Genomic DNA, 20965 nt, shown 5'->3' on the forward strand with positions numbered 1-20965 from the left:
GGCACCGCGCCCCCGCCGAGGGGCGGCGCCTCTCCCGGCAGGCCGGGCTTGCCCCGGGCGCCCTGACTCACGGAGTTTCACTGCTTTCTGCCCTTTTCCCACCTGGGGGCAGGGGGAGGGAGTGCCCGTGGTTGTCTCTTTTAACCGCTTTCCAACGGAGTCCACGGAGACGCCCCCAGACCCTTGGAACACAAAGTTCTCGTTTACGGTACCACGGAGAGGCTGATGCAAGATGCAATGAATTGCTTTTTGCTGCTGGGCATCCTGGAACCTGGCGATCCTCCCCGCCGACTGTCCCTGGCCCGAGCCCAGCCCAGCGCCCGGGAGCCTCACTCTCCGTGGAGGAACCCCAGTGTGCGGGGCGGGGCGTTTGCAAGGAGACTTCCTCAGGTGCTGTTCCCCAGTGGGGCGTGTGCTCGGCGTTTCTGAGAATGCGGGTGAGCAAAAGGTGGAAGAGGAAAAAGATTGGGGACCAATGAGTTTGGTTAATAAGGTCGCGGCAGGTGGGCACCGTCGGGACCCGGTAGCTCCAGTGCGACCCAAGCAAAAGCACCTCCTCCGCTCCGCCAGCGGCCTGCATCCCAGGACACAATTGCCTCAAGTGTGGAGAGGCGGGCCAAACCCACGGGCGGGAATTGCCGGGCCCAGTGTGAGTGTGGAAGCGGGTGGGCAGGTGGGGGCCGGCTTCCGGGGATGGAGTGAAAGGTACTGGAGGCCCAGGAAAGGTGCCCGAGGTGAGGGGAGGGCTGTGCAGAACCCACATCGGAGGGCGGCGAAGTCTGGAGGCTTAAGTGAGGACTCAGATTCGGGTCCTTGGGGACCCAAGGTGGGGCCCCAGGAATGGACCACTGGCTCTGTTGTAGGAAAAATGGGGCATGAGAGGATGGTCTTGGTCATATCCCAAGTCATATTCCTGGGGCAGACGGTGCAGATAAGAATTCAAGAGCTAGCCATAGTAAAGTGAAAGGTTTATTTAGACAGATACACACTCCGTATACAGTGTGGTTCGTCTCAGAAGGCGAGAGAGGTGCCAGGGAAATATGGGGTGTTTAGTTTTTATGGGCTGGGTAATTTCATAGGCTAATGAGTGGGAGGAATATTCTAGCTATCTTAGAGAAGGGGCAGGGATTTTCAGGAATTGGGGAGGCACCCGCTTTTGGTCTTTTATGGAACTGTCATGGCACGGGTGTGTCGTTTAGCAGATGCTAATGTTTTACAATGAGAGTATAATGAGGCTCAAGGCCTACTGGAAGTTGAATCTTCCGCCATCTTGGGCCTAGTAGGTTCTAACCAGCTTTTGTCACTTCCTGTTCTTCTTAATGGTTGTGTCATTCCTTTAATGGTTGTGCTCTGCCCCCTTCCTTTCTGTCTCAGCTCTCAAAGCATGCTGTAGTGGGACAAGGTGGGAAGGGCACCCAGGTCACAGGTTCACTGCCTGTGCTGCAGCCAGGCCCTCAGTCACCCTGTGTGTGCGCTGCAGGCACCTTGGGATGCGTGAAAATGCGTGGAGCAGACTCCCCGGTCCAGCCTCTGCTTGTATAAAAAGCAAGGGTTCTGCTGCCTGGTGGCCCACCAGCCCCTCCTGGCTCAGCCCCCAATACCAGGTCTGAGAAAGACCCTGGGGGTGGGGGAGGCGGGTTGTGGCCCAGGCCAGAGCCGTTGGGTACCAGGCTGCAGTGCTAGAGCCGGTGCCCAGGCTTCCCCTTGCCTAGGTGGCCCCTGCGTGAAGACCGCCCTGGCTAGTCTCACTCACTGCAGAATCCCCAGGATCAGGACTTCCCTGGTGGTCCAGTGGCTAAGACTCCGCGCGCCCAACGCAGGGGCCTGGGTTTGATCCCTGGTCAGGGAACTAGATCCTGCATGCCGCAACTAAGAGTTCACATGCTGCAACTAAAGATCCCCGATTCTGCATGCTGCAACGAAAAACGATCCTGCATGCCGCAACTAAGACCCGGAGCAGCCAAATATATAAATAAATATTTTTAAAAAATTATCCCCAGGATCTTACTCTGGAAGGAATGGATGGTATCGATGGATGGATGCCCGAGTTTGCTCCTTAGCGTCACCATCCAGCCACCTCCCTGCGGCGTACCTGTTGGCCATACTTGGAGCAGGAACCTTGGGCATCTTGGCCTCACTCCATTGCACTCTAACCTCTAAATGTGACTTCTGGCAACAGTACCAACAGGAGCAGGCACTGCACTGGGCACATGTATACTCTTATCTGTACTAATTATTCAACAGTTAAATAAACAGATCCATGAGGTGGCTCTTACAGGTTGGGTGGCTGTGGCAGAGAGAGGTAGAGTAACTTGCTCAAGGGCACACAGCTAGAAGAAGGTGGACAAGCTAGCGCCTGGGAAGGCAGTCTCCAGAGCCCAACCAGTTAAATGTGTTCAACAATCTCTCCGGTGTAAGCCACGGTGGTCCTCAGGGCCTCCGCCTCCCCACCTCCAAGCTGGGGAGACTGCTGGGGGTTGATGCTCCTCTCACCCCTCCTTTTAATGCACTACTTCTCCCTGAGGATCTCCTTGAGGCCAGCCCTCTCAGGAATTAACCTGCAAGAATCATCTGGAAGCCTATGAAAATGCAGATTCTGATTAAGTTGGGGGGCGTGGTGGTTAAGGTTCTGTGTTTCTGACTCGCCTGGGTGATGCGGACACTAGAGTCCTTGGACGGCACCCTGAGCAGTGAGGGCCTAGGTTACTTCCCTGGGAATGTAAGGAGTACCTCTCCTCAAGGTGTTATGTGGCCAAGTAACAAATCACAAATCCACAAGGGTGTTACATTAGGACAAACTTGCTAGGGAACAATCTGAATGGGCCAAGTCAGAACTCCTTTAAAAAAATTTTTTTTTAATTGTGTTAAAATATACATAACATAAAATTTACCCCTCTTAGCCATTTTTAAGTGCACAGTTCAGTAATATCAGGTATATCCACCTTGTTGTGCAAACAATCTCCAGAACTCTTTTCATCTTGCAGAACTTAAACTCTATACCCATTAAATAAGAACTCCCCTTTCCCCCTCCCCCAGCCTCTGGCAATCACCATTCTATTTTCTGTATCTACAAATTTGGTTACTCTAGATACCTCATATAAGTGGAATCATATAGTATTTCTTTCTGTGACTAGCTTATTTCACTCAGCATAATGTCCATGTGGCAGCATGTGTTCAGAATTTCCTTCCTTTTTAAGGCTGAATAATGTTTCACTGTATGTATATACCATATTTTTTGACCCATTCATCTATTGATGAACACTTGGAATACTTCCACCTCTTGGCTATTGCAAATATGCTAGGAACATGGGTGTATAAGTATCTCTTTGAGAATTTACTTCCAATTCTTTTGGATATATATAGTCAGAAGTGGGATTGCTGGATCATATGGTAGTTCTATTTTTAAGTTTTGAGGAATTGCCATAGTGTTGCCCATAGCGGCCACACCGTTTTACATTCTCACCAATGGTGCACAAGGGCTCCAATTCCTCCATATTCTCACCAATAGTTATTTTCTGGTTTTGTTTTGTTTGGTTAGGTTTTTGTTATTGTTACAGTAGCCATCCTACTGGGTGTGAGGTGGCCTCTCATTGTGTTGTTGTTTTGCATTTCCCTAATGATTAGTGGTGGTGAGTATCTTTTCACGTGCTTATTGGCCATTTATATATCATCTTTGGAGAATTGTCTTTTCAAGTCCTTTGCTCCCCCCTGCCCTGCCCCCAACTTGGTTGTTTTTTTATTGTTGAGTTGTAGGAGTTCTTTATATAGACTGGATATTAACCCTTCATCAGATCTATCATTTGCAATATTTTCTGAAAAGGTTGCCTTTTCACTCTGTTGACTGTGTCCTTTGATGTACAGTGCAGAACCCTTAAGGTCATTAAAAACCACTGAATTACCACTTAGTCAAGAAGTATCTTTAAGCCCCTGGCTCTGCCCAGGGGACCGCGTGCTCAGGAGGATGTGAAGATATTGTGCCTACATCCACGTAGGGAAATGACACAGACAATGGGGGCTGAGTGCCCTGTTGCTTCGCTTCAGGACGCAAGTGTAGAATGGCAGGAGAGAAGAGAGAAAGGAGCTCCTTCCTACCAGGGAGTCCAGGGAAGGCACCCCAAAGGAGGAAGCCAGTGATCTGGGCCACAGTAAAGAAGGGAGGGTAGGGTGGGTGGGGACATCGGGAGCCTCAGTCTCTAATTGGCACCTCCAAGTGCATTTCACCAAGATTCCCTGGGCCTCTCCTGCCAGAAAGAGACTGTCAGAAATCGGAGCGCTCGCTCTTACCCTGCCTGAAGGAGAACCTCCAGTCCCCATCAGTGAACGTCTTACACGTGTTCATCGTTCAGTGAACTCCTGTGCTATAGGCCTACCACTGCTTCATCTCCCCTGGTCCATCTGCTGGCCCTGGGACCTTGGAATAGCCTGAGCTGGTCCATGCTGAGGCCCCAGGCAGCCACCAGCCTCTGCACCCAAAGTTCATAGCTTTGTAGTGAAACAGCCCTTCAGCTCCTCCGGACACCCCTCTCTCACCAAGAACTGTGAAAAGTATGTCTATAGCCAGATTGGGTAGACAGCCCCAATTTTGTCTTAAAATCTTTCCCCCTTGGTGAGGCTCTGCCCCTGGGCCATCCCACTCAGCCTGGTTCTGTACTCAGGATGATGTGTTCCCTGGCAATGGACTCCATTCTTGAGAAGCTCCACAATACAGGAGACATTCATTCATGTACTATTTATTCATTCACTCACTTGGCAACAGTTCAGTGAGTGCCTCTCAGAGTTAGAGTCTGTGGGGATTGAGGAAGGAGGTGGGGCAGGTTTGGAGGCAGGTTTTGAAAGGCAGGTTTAAGTCAGTCTAAGGGAATAGAATTTCATTCTGAAGATTTTTGAGCAAGAAAGTGTCCCCAAGAGGTGATTTCGACCAAACTGTCTAATGACTGTGCCCAGGCCGGATGGGGTGGTGGAACTGGGGGCAGGGAAACCAGCTACAACCTCTTGGAACTGTCCAGGCTGAATTACTGCAGATGAAAACGTGCTTTGGCCGGGACACTCATTCAGTGTTCATTGGGAAGCTGCTCCCTGCTAGGAACACGGTAGGTGCTGGGAAGACAACAGTCCATAAGGCAGCCTCTGGGCTGAGAGGCCCCCAGGATGGTGAAGAAGATGGCTCTACAGCCAGGTCGCCTCTCCGTGCTGCAGAGCCCAAGAAGGGGCCTTCCTTCAAAAGGTTGAGCCTCCTCCACCTAGGACTCCAGAGGGTCCTGGGTGGGGCGGTAGCATTCCATGTACAATGGTCTGGAGGTGCAAAAGGCTCAGAAAATTCCCAAAGCAGGAACTTCAGTGAGGCTGGAGCACAGCCTGTGGTAGGGGATGAGGGGTAGGGATGGGGACTGAGGCAAGAGAGCGGGGCAGACCCTACGGTGCAGAGGAGCATGGCTGGGGTCCAGGAGGGACGGGAAGAGGTGTGTCTGAGGCCAGTGACATTTAAGGATCACCTGCCTCCATGCCACTGACTAATGAGAAGGTAGTCAGAGAGATGGGAGGAGAGCTAGAGGAGAGCGCCTTGGTGGTAACTAAGGCTGAAAAGCCAGTTAGGACAAGAACTGATCAGATTATTCAACTTGCTTGGTTCGGTGATATGCAGTGACCTAAGTGAGCATTTCTGTTATCCTGGTGGGGATGGAAGCTCCATTATAACGGTCCAGTCTTAAATGGTAAGGAAGGGTAGAGGTTTTCCACTGGCTAAAACCCCCGAGGCCCCTTGATCATAGAGGTAGTTGGGAGTTGCCAATTATGATGGATCATATTTTCTGCCAAGTAGTTGAGATGAGGTCGGTGTTTCAGAGGAGGCTGAATTTAGTTTGGATAATGAAATTGGTGTGCTTCCTGCCAGAAGTGAAATGCATACCTCCCTAACAATGAGAACCTGCTGACCTAGATATCCTGATACCGGAGAAATCAGAAGAAGGCCTGCAGAGCAGGAAGACAGACAGCAGTGGAGGCAGGTTTCTCTCCAGAGCCTGGAGGTTGGAAGCTCTGGCAGAAACAACTTGAGAGCAGTGGAAAAAAGGATCGGAAAACCCCAGGAAGCTCCCTCCCCTGGAGTGATAGGAGAACTTTTTTGTGAACAGAAGCTAAAAGGGCAGCTCAAAATCACCATGTTTGGGAACAAGGCTCCGTTATATCCAGACTCATGTTCAAAACAACACCCGGCCCTCCGCCCCGAGTACTAGGCAGACCACAGGAGTGAGAGGGTGGGTGGACCCACAGCTGAGGCCCTTTTCCTCGGGGCCCAGCTTCTCCCTGTTCATTCAAGGGTGGGTGGACTGGGCCAAACCACGCCCTTCTTGTTCCCTTCTGGGTTGACATCTCCTTCCTGCTCTTTGTTCCCTACCTCTTTATGCCACCAAGACAGGGAAAGGATCTGATGCCAATTTTCCTATTTACTGACCAGTGGATTACACTGGAGAATGCTTCCTCCACCAGCCAGCCATCTGTGCGATCAAACTTATTCTTGAACTCAGCAAATATTTGACAGTACACAGGGCCAGCTACATTGTGCTAGGTGCTATGGAAAACAAGAAAACAAATCTGATGCCCTGATGTTCAGGCTTTAGTAGGCTTGTACGCTTGGCTTTCACTGGTTACCTATCCAGCACCCACTGCCCCTCCGATTTTGCTTTGGAAAACCACCCCATGTAGAGCAACCACACAGTCTTAATGGGACCGACCCTGCCTCCAGCTCCAGAATAGGTAATCTCATGCTCTTGCTACATGGGCAGGCTCCAGCCACTCAATGTGTGGTTACCTCTGACCACAGCGATTAATTCAGGATGGTCCACTCAGAGTAAAGCTAGGGACTTCATGTTTAAAGGTTAATTCTTTTTTTTTGGCCTCACCACACGGCTTGCAGGATATTAGTTTCCCGACAAGGGATCGAATCTGGGCCCACGGCAGTGAAAGTGCCGAGTCCTAACCACTGGACCGCCAGGGAACTCCCAAAAGTTTATTCTTTTTGATATGAATGAGCAAGGGAATCTGTAACCTCAGGGGCTGCTTTCATCCATCTCATAGCCATGAGGAAGGACAGCCTTAGAAGACGACTGACACATGGAGAGGGCAGAGCTGAGAGAATTAGAGAAAGGGAAACAGTGTCCTGGTCAAACCATACATGGGCTTTGTCCTACCACTGGACTGTTTCCAGTTATGTGAGCTAATTAATTCCCTGTATCTTTTTGAGACAAACTTTTCTTACCATAGAAAGCATCTAATTGATACTGCTTAAGACATACATTAATAAAACATAGGAAGTAACAAATGCCATAAGAGAAAATGAGAAGAAAATACTATGAATTCAGTGAAAGAATACTTGAAACAAGGGGATTAATAAAGGCTCTATGGAGGTGACATGAGCTGAGCTTTATTTAATTGTAACAGTTACCAATTATTGGTGTCTTACTATATCCAGGCCTTGGGCTAGCATTTTTCATGCATTGGCTCATTTAATCCTCAGAACAACCCTATGAAGTGGTTATTTTTTATGAAATGAGACTAACATTTGTTCTTTCTTCCAGAATAAAGCACTTCAATTCCCAGCTAAGCACATGACCACCTGCAATAAAGATTTCATTTCCCAGCCTCTCTTGAGGTATGGCTACAAGACAAAATTCAGGCCACAGAGGTTAAGCACAACGGTATGGACTTCCAAGTTTTCTTAAAGTTAGGGGCAAGCCTCTTATGCCTTCCTGCTTTCTGCTGGCTGGGATGCAAAGGTCATGGCAGGAGGCCAAGCAGCCATCCTGGATAGTGAGGAAGCCACACGTTGAGCACGGTAGCAAAGAGCCTGGGTCCCCTGACCATGTTGAGAAGGCTCCCTGCCCAACCTGGTCTGCCTACCTTGACTGCTTTTGAGAGAGAAAACTTCTCTCTCGCAATAAGCCAGAAAGAACATTTTGCATTTTCTTTCACACAGAGCTGAATCCAGGTCAGACTGATCCATTAATATTATCTCCATTTAGAGATGAGGGGGAAAGCTTACCCAGTCATAGCCAGTGTAAGCCAGGATTCAAACACACTTGATTCCTTACATCGGGGTTCCAACCCTCACCCAGATTGCCTTGAGAAGTACATAGGATTTGTACAGAAGTAGGTAGAAGGCCTTGCATTTTTCTTACAGACAACCCAAGATTTCCTATGGTGGCGAGGATAATTTAAGACGGGGAATGATTCTGGCTTTCCTTTTATTCCTGAATTGGCACAGTCTCCCTCAAAGTCCCCCAATCTGTCTTTGGAACCAATAACCATGGCTGCTCCCCCTGAGGCTACTGGGAAGATAGTGATTTGGCTCCTTGTTGCCCAAGGTAAACATGTGCTGGGAACACAACCCAATCACCTCTCCTCCATCTAGGAAAGTCAGGTAGGTCAGAAGATAGCAACTGCTTAGGTTGGCACTTGGCATCAGTCTGAGCTTTGATGCTGTGACTCAGGCAGAAAAATGAAATTATCAGGGAAGACAAGGAAGGGCAGGTCAGGGATTCTGAAATACTCCTCAGCAACTCCAGAGCAAAGCTGCAAGACTGCCTTTTTGCTTTAGATGTTATGAACTACTACAGTATGGTTCAAAGTGTTCTCTTTTAGCAGATGAAGACCATCATGGTAAAAGTACAATGTATGTGTATGGAGTTCACTATACTGCCCAAATGTACAGCAAGTCCTGGAAACACTTACTGAACTGAATTAATTACACAGGTGATTACTGAGGAAGATGCTTCAGGACAACTTGGGAAAACTGTCTATTTACAACTGGCAAAACAACAACTAACCATGAACTTGGTCTCTCCAAGACTAGGCCTGCTTTCAGGAGACCTTAGGGGGTTGAGTTCCGTGCTGGAAAAGGCTCTAAAGGACTGTTAGTCCACTGAGTCTGCTCTGGAATCCCATGTGCGCAGGATCTGAACAAATTGCTGTGTGCCAACGGGAAGATTCAGATCCTTCAGCAGATAAGCAAAGAAATCATCCTTCAGAGCATCCTGGTTTCTGAGGTTAAGAAGCTCAGGTGCTCACTGCCTTGGTGCATGCATGCTCACATGCACACACACACCCCTAAGGGTGTACGACAACTTTATACAGATTCAGTGGTCTAGAACTGAACTGTCCAAATATGGATATAGCCACTAGCCACAGGTGGCTAGTGAGCATTTGAAATGTGGCTAGTATGAATTGAGATGAGCTCTAAGTATAAAATGCAATTTGTAGTGTACAAAGATTTCATACAGAAGAAAGGGTAAAATATCTCCATAATTTTTTATATTGACTATATTAAAATGATACTATTTGGGATATACGGGGTTTGAACAAATGTGTCATTAAAATAAATGACACCTTTCTTTTTACTTTATGTGGCTACCAGAAAAGTTTAAAGTACATAGGTAGCTCACATTATATTTCTGTTGGACTAGAAATACTGGATAGTTCTGGTCTAAAAACCTTCATTTAGACTAAGTATCACTTAACTTCTTTGGACTAAGTATCACTTAACTTCTTTGGAAGTAAAATGTCATGTTAGATAATAGCATAAACACCCAGCAAGAAAATCCTTGCCTCCCTCCTTCCAGCTATTTACTATGTACAGTGTGCAAAGTGGCAATCTGCCAGGTGGTTCATGTTCCCACAGGGTCAGGAGAGGCCTGGCTCTCCCACCAGTCTTCGCAGGCTCTCCCACACCCTCTCTTAACCTCTCTCCACCCAACTCCCAAGTGCTCAGCTCTGGCGGGCAGCCTCCCAAACCTCAGCAGGCACACCCAACACTCTTTCTGGTGTGTTCTTCTGCCCTCTGCTCCCACCGCTCCCTCTCCCTGGGGGACATTCTTCACGCTCATGACTTCATCCTTCCTCTTGTGACTCATCCTTGCAACTTCACAGAAATTCAGGTGATTCAGACGCTACTTTCCAGCCCCTATGTCTCTCAGTTACTTTAAGCACTTTAAGTCAAACTCTGAAGGAAGCATCTATGTACTTTTAAAGAATAAGAGAAGAGACCGACTACAGTTCAAACTCACAACCTGCCAAATTCCTAGAATGGCTGGTGTGTACTGGGAGGGAGGGGTCAAGACCACACTTTGTGTGGTCTGCTTATTTACAAAAACTGTTAAAATTAGAATTGAGTAATCTGGGTTTTATCTCTTTTTATTTTCTAGGCTCTCCCTCAGAGGAGGGTAGTAAATAATGAAACGTCCCAAACATTTGAAAAGAGAAGGCCCGAAATGACACAAAATTAGGCAAATTTGATCATGAAGAAAGAAAGAATAGAGGCTCTCAATCTGGGACACACAGATGCAGGTCTGAATCCCTGAAAGTATGGGCAAGGTTCTGAGACTGTGTGTATATAAACATTTTGAGAGAAGAGTCTGTAGCTTTCATCATATTTCAAAGGGTCTGAGACTCACATAAGGACTACTGCCATAGGGCTTAAGCATGAAATGCAATGAAATTATGAGGTAAAGAAAGGTTATCTATTTACATGATAAATATTTTTAAGACACCAACGAGTATATGCTTGCAGTCATTAAGTCCATTACAGTGCACATCTGTTAACTCTGTGTATCTTCACAGTGTGATCTTCACCACAACTTGCAAAGTGTAACCATTCAGTGCCTTCTGCTTCATTCTGTTCAGTTTTTCCATTACAGTTCTTCCAGCATAATTTTTTGATAGCAAGTGTATGACTTTGGCTAAAACAAAGACAGAGAAATCATGAAATGAATGTATGCTATGACTATGAAATATTTTTCTGGGTGCTCACCTGCATATTAATTCAATTAGTATGCTCTTCCTATTAGTGTTGTTAACATAAATAGAAGTCAAAACCTGAACATCTAAATGTACAGGTTTTCACCTCTTGTGTTAATATATTCCTCTGTATTTATCTTTCATTGAGTTCTCTTATCTTAATTATTTTCTTCTATTTACTTTGTATGCTTTACTATACCTTTCCCAGCATCTTGGGATGGATGCTTAGATTATAGATTTTCAGTCTTTGTTCTTTTCTAATGTATCTAGTTAAGGCTATGAATTCCCCTCTAGGCATTGTTTTCGCTATTTTCCACAAAGGTTCATATGCTGTGTCTTCATTTTCTTTCTGTTTAAAATATTTTCTACTTTCTATTGTAATTTTTTCTTTGACCCATGTGTTGTTTGAAAGTATGTTGCTTAATTTCTAACAGTTGGAGACTTTCTAATTATCTTTTTGTTATTTATTTTTCTACAGTCAGAAAATATCCTGAATTTTGTCTATATATACTTTACAATCTCATCCATTGATTTTGTTTAGATATACTTTATGATCCAAAATATGTATAAAATATGTATCTAAAGCACTTATGAAATAAACATGTTTTTGTCTCTTTTGAAAAAAAAAAGTACAGGTTTTAAAATACCATCACTAATATTTTAGCAATTTTATGTTAGCCTTGAAAATATTTTACTTACTGACCAAGGACACCACCAGAAAGAGCAAGAAATAGACAATGCATTTCTGTCAAATTTTGCTTTAACCATCAATTTTAACTATTAAAATCAGTCTTTCAGGCAACATTACTAAATGTGTTCCTTTTCTAAAGAATTCCAACTTTGCAACATATTCTACATTATTTGATCTTCTGACATCCCCGTAACTTGAATGGATGCTTACTCTCATTATTTACTGCTGGGTAAGGAAAGAGTGAAAGATTTAATAAACTACCCAGTGAAAGAACCTTGGTCTCCAATGTGACCTGTAACTGCACGACCCTGGGCAAGAGGTTCATATTAACGCACTCCCCCAGCCCCCATGGCTGACCTAGGATGCTACCAAACATAGATTATTAATAAATCTCTATGAAATACAATATCCTCTATAAATTTAACCTGCAAACTAGTCCTCCAAACCAAAACGGAATAAGGTGAAAAGCTTAAGCAAGTTGTAAAGCAGTAAACACTGAAAATAATGCCTGAGCTCACAAATCATACTTGCAGACTCTGAGAGTCCCTGTCGCCAACGCACTCTCAGGATCAAAAGAATGAAGCACAGCCTCGAAGTGATGAAACACGTTTAAAAAATCAGCACACCAGAACCTAAGTCACCAAATGACTGTGAGCCCTTGCAAGTGGCCACTCTAGAAGGGTCCACACATTCCAACAATGCTGCTGTGCCTCAGTGTTTCCTGAAGTTCTCCTAAAGGAAATACTTCCACACAGACTACGACCTGAGTATTCTCAATGAGAGCTCATCTTCCTTTGAGGATGAATTTGATTACTGAAAGAAGTCAAAAGTCATCTGGATAGGAGCTTATAAATGAGATGAAGGTTAAGCTAAAAAAAAAAAAAAGTGAATGGTCAAAATGAGGAAAACTTTATGTAAAAGGTATCATAATTGGTTTTCTTGCATCACTAGTAAGCTAGTTTTGAACACAGTTCCTAAAGAGAAGTTCCAAAAATATTTTAAGTAACAGCAACATCACTGGGATCTCATTTGTTCTGGATTAATATTAAAGTTCTCTCATTTCATTAAAAGAATGATTTGAAGTAGTGACATCACTGAAACAAGTATATATATAGACTAGTATATATATAGTACTTTGCATCCCAGAGAAGTTACTTTGAGGGACAGTACTTATTTGGCTATATATGCTTTGAGAAGGTATGTTTCATTTCTTTTCTTTTTTGGTAATGTTCTTTAAATCCAGCATGTTAACAGATGACATTTAGAAGACAGGGAGTTTGGGGAGCCAACCTAGAAGGCAGTGTTTGCTTATATTACCTTCGTTTATATTTCATTATCAGCAAAACCTTTCATTTGAAAAGTATTTGTAATCTGATAAGTGTAATATTAGCAATCCAAATAATATAAGGTAAGCCAGGAATTAGTTCTTGCAAATCCAAAGTCACCATAATGACTAAAAAAATTTTAAATGAAAAACTCAAATACTGTGCATGTCCCCTGCCCATACTTTCTGAGGGGCTTCTTGCCACTGTTCCACATTCGGGCCACAGAAGTGGTCTGGGTATTGGGCAGAGGCAGAGCAAGCATCATGGGTAGGGCAAAGTGAAAGGAAGGAAAAGCAGGGGAGGGGAGGCCAGGAAAAGAGGAAATTTCAAACGCCTGAAACATGGAATTTCATTGGATACCTCTCTCTTCAGTAAGCCAACAGCATGAACTGTTTCAACAGCTAAACCCAGCATCAGAGAGGTGGGAGAGAACCCACGAGGACAGCAGTAATAAAGCAGATCTCATTTTAAATACATTTAAATAAATACAATTATCATGAGCATTAACATGCTTTGCCGGTAAGGAGACAAACTCCCCTGGAAGGTATATCTTGTACAATACGTCTCTCAGCATCAAGCCAATGGCCTTCCTCATGATGCTATCGTTTGGAATTGTATTTGAAGTTATATTTTGGATAGTTTAAATACATGAAGGTTGAAGAATCCTAAAAAAATCTAACACAGAATGACATTAATGACTTTTTGAAAGTTTAGTCATTTTTAATGAATGAAATGGGTAAAGAAGCAGATTAAAAAGTGTTCCCTGCTGTCTAAGCAGGTGGATGAGGAGGAGGCTGTAAACAGCAGGTGCTCTGAGCCAGCTCAGGTGGCAAAGGCCCACGCCCAGGGCACAAGGCTCAGGAGCACTTACTCTGCCTGAAGGCTGGTCACAGGGCCTTGAGGGGCACTTGACAGTTTACTCCATTTCAGGATGTGAGCTGAAGTGTTCAAACACGAGATTCGGCTACCAAACACAATCTATAATATTTCCAAAAAACCACCAACATTCTGAATTAAATTTTACTAAGATTCTACTTAGTCAAATTCTGAAACTCATCATTATGAAAATCACTTTCATGTCCAATGCGTTGTCTGTAAACACAGTATCATGCAAACAAGCAATTTGGTCAAATAAACTTTTAAAAAACAAGTGCAATATAGTAACAAACATCAATTTCAAAAGACTGTCACAAAACACAGAGGTACAAATTAGCAGTAAGCACCATGAACAGATTTGTGTTTCTCTCCATGCAAATGTGACATAAGATTTGCTGCTAAAGACTCCATGATTTCTATCTAATCTGATGAAAGCAAAAATAGGAAGGAAATACCTTTGACTTGTTTCTACACAGTGCATCCAGTCATTTATTTCCGGAACTTGATCAGTCTTTTTCCAAGAATACAGACAAATCTTTCCACACTCTAATCCTACTGCAACAACATATCTGTTTTTAAGGGAAGGGGAAGACAGTGATTAATTTAGCATGAACTACTGTTATCTCCATCACCAATCTGAAGTCGTTCTTCAGTGCTCCCAACTGTCTCTGGCTTACAAAGGACTCTGTTTAAAATCCGGGCCCAGGATCCAGTGCACTGCTCTACTGTGCGCTCGCAGAGGCTCCTCTCCGTCGAGGATGCTCACAGTCTTACCTCTGCCCTCTGCTGGCAAGGCCTATGAGCCAGTGTTTCCCTGGCTGGCAGCAGAGACCCTTGTTCTACCGAAGATACTTGTTACAGAGAAAGCACCACAGTCCTAAATTTGGTGAAACAAGAACCTCTGAGCCACACTCCCAATCTCTATTTCACCACGCTGAATATCATCAAGCTCTATCAATTTAGCAATTCTTATGAGGGGAGCTCCCTGGTGGTCCAGTGTTTGGGGCTCTGAGCTTCCACTGTGGGGGGCCTGGGTTCGATCCCTGGTCTGGGAACTAGGATCCCACAAGCCACGTGGCGCAGCCAAACAAACAAACAAATAAATAAATAAATAGGGGTTGATCAGAAAGATAAGATAAAATAAAATGGTGTTAAAAACAAAAAAGAAATCCTATGAGAAACATAAGCATTATAAAAAAAATAGTTAACTTGGAACCTAAGAGAACCCAAAGATAAAAGTATAAGAGGGCTACACGTTGAGAAACTAAGTGGTCTTCTTAAAGAAAGCATAAGATGAAGCCCCACACAGAGACTGACCGTTGGGAAAGGTTAAGCACTGGGCAGACACTGACGGCAGTCACAGCTCCGCCCACGTCCAGAACGGAGGAGCAGGGGCCGATGCTGTGCTCAGTGGAGTCCTCGCTGGAGTCGCACTCACCCCAGACAACCACCTAACACAGACACATCAAACTCTGTAAAACTTTCTCCTTGCAAGGTTTCTAGCAATGCATTAGAGCGTTTCAATGGCATAGAGGACACTGACATTTAAAAAAATGCATCATTTTCATGTGTGTTCCAGGACTTCTGAGCATTTCAAGCATCACAGAGAAGCCACCATGTGGCAGATACATGTCTCTGAGACCTCAACTATCCAACTGCGCTGGTCCAACGATGACTGTCCCACCCAGAGGCCAGGGGTGTTCAGCCTGCTCTTTACACCCAGGAAACCAGCTTTGATCCGGTGAGATTCTGTCCACCACGTCCTCAAGGTGCTCGTGCACCACCCCAAGAAATTACCACAAAATGCATGAAACCAGCCAAGTCCCTGGCTCTTCTTCCACACCACCCACTGATCATGGAATCAGCTCAGCTCACTCGGGAGGCCCTAACCTTGATGATACACCGCATAAGAAATGAGGCTTTCCTGGAAGCTCATGCCTCAAAAGGGTGTGAATGGTCACAAAGAAATGGAGAGGGAAGTGAAAACGCAGGACCAGAGCAAGATTCTGAGCAGAGGGCTCCACCCAAGCAAGCAGGAGTGCATTCCTGAGACTGCATGGTGGATGATGCTTTGTCCGTTTCAGCCTTGACCGAACTGTGACAGCCACAGCTGGACCATCTGCTACCGGGCCTGACTGTGGAAGGCAGCAGCAGTCCTGCTGCCTGAGCAGCTGGCAGAGAGCAGGAAGACGAATGTCAGGGAAGAAATGAATAGGCAAATGACAGAAGTAAAGGTCTGCGAGAAAGCACTTCAGAGGCTAACATTTCAGTGTTTCACTGAGTGACAACATGCTGTGTTAGTCCTCTGCTTCTGTAACTTGTACCATGACTGTGACTGGAGAGGGCAGGAGAGGAAAGGAAACGCTCAAGTGCCCCAGCACCTCTGGTCTGCAGTAAGTGCAGAAAAAGGAAAGGATGCTTTAAAGAGCATGAAAACAGAGGAAAGACCAGAGGCCAGGGGAACATTTCCCAGAGAACAAGGGCGAGGGTCATGGTCAAGAACCTACTGCTAGCTAACTTGTTCTGATTTTATTTACAGCTCGTGACACACACAGGCACACACCCCGCTTCCTCTGCTGAATGAAAAGGTAATAATCATTCATTATAGAAAGAATTTTAAATTCACAAAAGTACGAAAAAGAAAAGCAGAAACTGTCTTTCCCTATGTCCCTCCATCCACTCCTGCTCTCCTACTTTCTTGGTCTTGACCCATTTCATTTACTACTTTTCTCCTACTGGGGCCATCTGATAGTCATGTGTCTGAAGGGCCTTCCTCTCTTATTTGATATTTCAGAGACATGTATTTATAGAATTTAACAAGTAAGAAAAGCCTTTTTATGTATGCATATGAAAAACACAGAAGGAAATACATAAACTGATTCTTAAAAGATGTATCAGAAAATTAGGATTATGTGTTTTTTATCCAAACACACCTGTAATATTACTATTTTACATTTGAAAAAATATTAAGTTAAAAAAAATTACCTTTTTGTCCCGACTTCCAGTGAAGAAATACTTGCCATCAGGACTCCAATCACAAGACCAAATAATTCTACTGTGCACAGCAGTGATTTTGTTAGTGAAGGCAAAGAGACTGAAAACTGGGTCTGAAAGAAAAACATATGCACTAGTCACAAAGTGGAGAAAGCTGTTTTTTTACCTGTTAGAAAGCTATGTTTAAATGCCATATACAACATGTAATTTAACAATCAATTTATATACACAGACTTTTGCAACCGACCAAGGCCAGGCAGCTGATCCCTCACCAGAAGGCTATGTGCATACAGTTATTTTTCTAGTAGGAAATGCTTTTATACTGACTAGTCACTCTCTAGTGACTGATGACAAACATCTTCTGGACACTTAACTAAAAGTTCAATTTATGCTTATGGAAGAAGTCTGATGAAATTTAAACTTACTCAGGAAGTAGCCAGATCTGTGTATTAAGCTATGGAAAAAAAGACTAACGAACCCTTAAATAATGTAAAAAAAAAAAAAAAAAAAACAACTTAAAAAAAACTCTTCCCTTGTAATATTTTAAGTGTAGGGTAACTAACTTCTAGCCCTCATAGGGACTAAACCTAAAAGACATAACTGTGTATGGAGGGTAGACTAATGTATCTATTAATCCACAATCCATAAAGATATAACAAATTAAAGGATTTATTAGTATAATATCACTTTAACTTTTTAAAAAAGGAAAAGTTGCATGTTAGGAAATCACTAGTTGCAAATGAAATCAGTCTGTTACAACATATACTGCTCAGTATGTGTCATAGTCCCTGGTATTCTCTAAAACACAAAAAACCCCAAAGGACTAAAAATATCATAAGATCAAACTGCAATAGGTTTTATCAATGGAAAAATTAAAAACAGGATTAAACAACACAAAGTACTTTAAACGCTCTCTAGATTTTACCTACTCAATGAAACTGGAAGAATAAGAATAGGCTACTGCTGCAATCACACGAAGCCTTTTCTCCTTTTCATTTTTTTTTTTCAATTTATGCCAGATCCAAAGTAGAATGCAGGTAGGTGTGTTAACATCTTGCCCAGGGGTCATGTTATTCACAAATGGATGCCTAAAACACCCCTCCCAATTATCACTGTGACAGAGGTGGGTAGGTGAACGGTAAAGACAATGGTCCTTCTGAGTTTCATAATTTAACTGTATATTCATTATTCCTGTCCCATAAAACCCTCAGTATATATCATCCATTTGGTTTTATGGTGGCATTCTGTAACCATCTGCGAAATCCAAATTTTCTACATGTAGTTTTTATGTTTCTTTATCTGAGATGTCTGAATACATATCATCCTTACAAGGAAGGTCAGGTCTTCCTCAGTTATCACAAAACTTTGAAAGACTCACAACAACCAGACTCTGCCCTTCACCCTGTTATCATTTCTATTTCTCTTTACACAATAGCTGCTCAAAGTAGGTAAATGGACATAACTGTTTCACTAATAATCTTCCCAACCAGGAGCTGTTTTACCTAACTCAGGTGAGATTGTGTCCTGCCTTTTCCACAGTGACCAGGTCCGATCTCTGGAAACAGCTAGTAAGAACTTGTCATCGGGAGAGAAGGCCATCTGCGTGACAGTCAAACTGTGGAAAATTAAATTCTGCACCTGTTTCCAAGATGCAGTGTTCCAAAGAATGATAGCTGCATGCTCTTTCTTAGCTGCCTATAGGACAGAGATGAAACAATAAAGCAATTAAAGTGAAATAAACTGAAAACATTTTTCAAAATAATATATTGTTTCTATGGTATTTTTTATGCATCCGTGTAAAAAAAAAAAAAACACAACTTCTGAGAAAATACTATAACCAGGTGTAACCTCTGAGAAGAGACAGACTGGAATTAGAAATGATGACTAATTAGAGACTGGCACTGAAATCAGAATTTTAAAAATTGAGTTATATTTAACATACAATATTATATTAGTTTCAGGTGTACGACAAAATTTCAGGTTCAATATTTTTATACATTACGAAATGATCACCACATTAAGTCTAGTTACTATCCATCATCATACAAAGTTGTTACCATATTATTGACTATATCTCCTATGGGTACCTTACATCCCTGTGACTTATTTATTTTATAACTGAAAGTTTATACCTCTTAAACCCCTACTTCGGTCATCCCTCCAGCCCACCAAAAACACCCTGTCTATTTCCTGTACCTATGAATCTGTTTCTGTTTTATTTGTTCATTTGTTTTGTTTTTTAGATTCCACATATAAATGAAATCATTTGGTGTTTGTCTTTCTCTAACTTATTTACTCATTTCACTTAGCATAATACCCTCCAGGTCCATCCATGTTGCCACAAATGGCAAGATTTCATTCTTTTTTTTATGGCTGAGTAATATTCTATCACACACACACATACCACCCCTTCCTTATCCATTCCTCTATCAATGGGCACTTAGGTTGCTTCCATATCTTGGCTATTGTAAATAATGCTATAATGAACATAGAGGTACATATATCTTTATAAATTAATGTTTTCATTTCCTTTGGATAAATAGCCAAAAGAAGAATTGCTGGCTCATATGGTATAGTTCTATTTTTAATTTTTTGAGGAACCTCCATACTACTTTAATATTTTACAAGAAGAATACATCTGTGTATTAACTGTGTAATTAGTAGTTTAGAAACTTTCACTTCTGGTCAATATGGAGTAACAGGGACCAGATTTACTCTCTTGTGTGAAAAAAACTAAAAGATCAGACAGAATACACGAACTAATGGCACTCCAAAATATTAGATATCTGGCAACAAAGAACACTGATACCTAAAAGACAAAACGAATCACAGAGTAGGAAAAAAAGAAAAAGAAAAAAGAAAAAAACAATCACTGAACTCTATGACAACGTCAAGCAGCCAAATATAGGTATAACTATGGTCTGCAAAAGGATAAGAAAAAAATACTTAAAAAGATAATGGCCAAAAAAATTTCCAAATTCAATGAAAACAATAAACCTACAGATTTAAGACGTTCAATAAAACCCAAGCACAAGAAACACGAAGAAAACTATACCAACAGTAATCAAATTGTTTAAAACCAGTGAAAAATATAAAATTGCAGTTGGAGGGAAAAACAACATTACTAAGTAACAAAGAAAAATGACAGTGGGCTTCTCATCCAAAACAATGCAAATCAGAGGAAAATGGAGCAACATTTTTAAAGTACCTAAGGGAAAACCAACAATTCTTTAGCCACCACTAATACTGTTAAAAAATGAAGGAGAAATAGATCCTTTTCAGACAGGCAAAAGGTGAAAAAATTCCTGACCAGCAGAACTGCATTACGAGGAATGTTAAGAACATCCTGTAGGCAGCAGGAAAATAACATCTGATGGAAATTTTTTTTTATTATTTAAATCTCTTTAGGGATAATTGACTGTTAAAGCATAAATAATATTGTGGGATTTCTGTGAAGAAGTAAAATGTACAAAAACAATACCACAAAGTAGAAGGAAATGAAAGTATACTTACGTTCTCGTATGCAAATAGTGCAATATTACTTGATGGTAAACTGTGGTAAATTAAAGATATATAGTATAAAATGTGAAACAACCAATAAAATAACAAAGAGTTGTATCTACTAAACAAAACAAAAGAAATAAAATGGAATCATAAAAAGGAATCATGTAATCCAAAAGAAGTATAGTGGATCAAAGAACAGATAGATCAAATAGAAAACAAATAGCAAGACGATAGGAGTTAATCTATCATATCAATTATTACATCAAATGCAAATGATCTAATAAGCACCCCTATTAAAATGAAAGATTATCAAGATGAGAAAAACAGCAAGACCCAATTATATGCTGTCTCCAAGAAACCCACTTGAAATAAAAGGAAACAAACAGCTTAAAGTAAAATGATGGAAAAAGATACATAATTCAAGCACAACTCAAAAGAAAGCTGGAGTGGCTATACTAACATCAGAGAAAGTAGACTTAAGAGCAGAAAATATTATCAGAAGTAAAGAGGTTCATTGCATAATAATAAACTAGTCAGTTAATCAAGAGAAAATAACAAACATAAATGTTTAGGATCTAACAACAGAACTTCAAAATACATAAAGTACAAACTGAAGGAACTATAAGGATTAAAAGACAAGTCCACAATTATAGTCAGAGATTTCAAAATGCCATTCACGACAGAACCAAAAGAATAAAGAAGACAATACTGTCAACCAATGTAATTCATATTCTCAGAACACTCGACCCAAAAGAAAAAGAATCCAAATTCTTCTCAAAAGAACATGGAA

General features: G+C 42.5%; 1 protein-coding gene across 3 annotated transcripts in view; it reads right to left on the reverse strand.

The window, feature by feature from the left end:
* Positions 1 to 10164: 10164 nt before the first annotated feature.
* Positions 10165 to 20965, reverse strand: part of ELP2 (elongator acetyltransferase complex subunit 2) — a 44508-nt gene continuing 33707 nt past the window's right edge. For 2 of the 3 annotated variants that reach the window (XM_007167090.2, XM_057526152.1), the window contains 5 exons: positions 18174 to 18366; positions 16663 to 16784; positions 14995 to 15128; positions 14133 to 14246; positions 10165 to 10727 (listed from right to left, as the gene is read on the reverse strand). In XM_007167090.2, the coding sequence (XP_007167152.2) occupies positions 10571 to 10727; positions 14133 to 14246; positions 14995 to 15128; positions 16663 to 16784; positions 18174 to 18366 (720 nt within the window). In that variant the 3' untranslated portion in view covers positions 10165 to 10570. The remainder of the gene's footprint in view (positions 10728 to 14132; positions 14247 to 14994; positions 15129 to 16662; positions 16785 to 18173; positions 18367 to 20965) is intronic. The other variant, XR_449742.3, reaches the window with a different exon arrangement.

The sequence above is a fragment of the Balaenoptera acutorostrata genome, chromosome 13 (genome assembly GCF_949987535.1).
Source record: "Balaenoptera acutorostrata chromosome 13, mBalAcu1.1, whole genome shotgun sequence".
NCBI lineage: Eukaryota > Metazoa > Chordata > Mammalia > Artiodactyla > Balaenopteridae > Balaenoptera > Balaenoptera acutorostrata.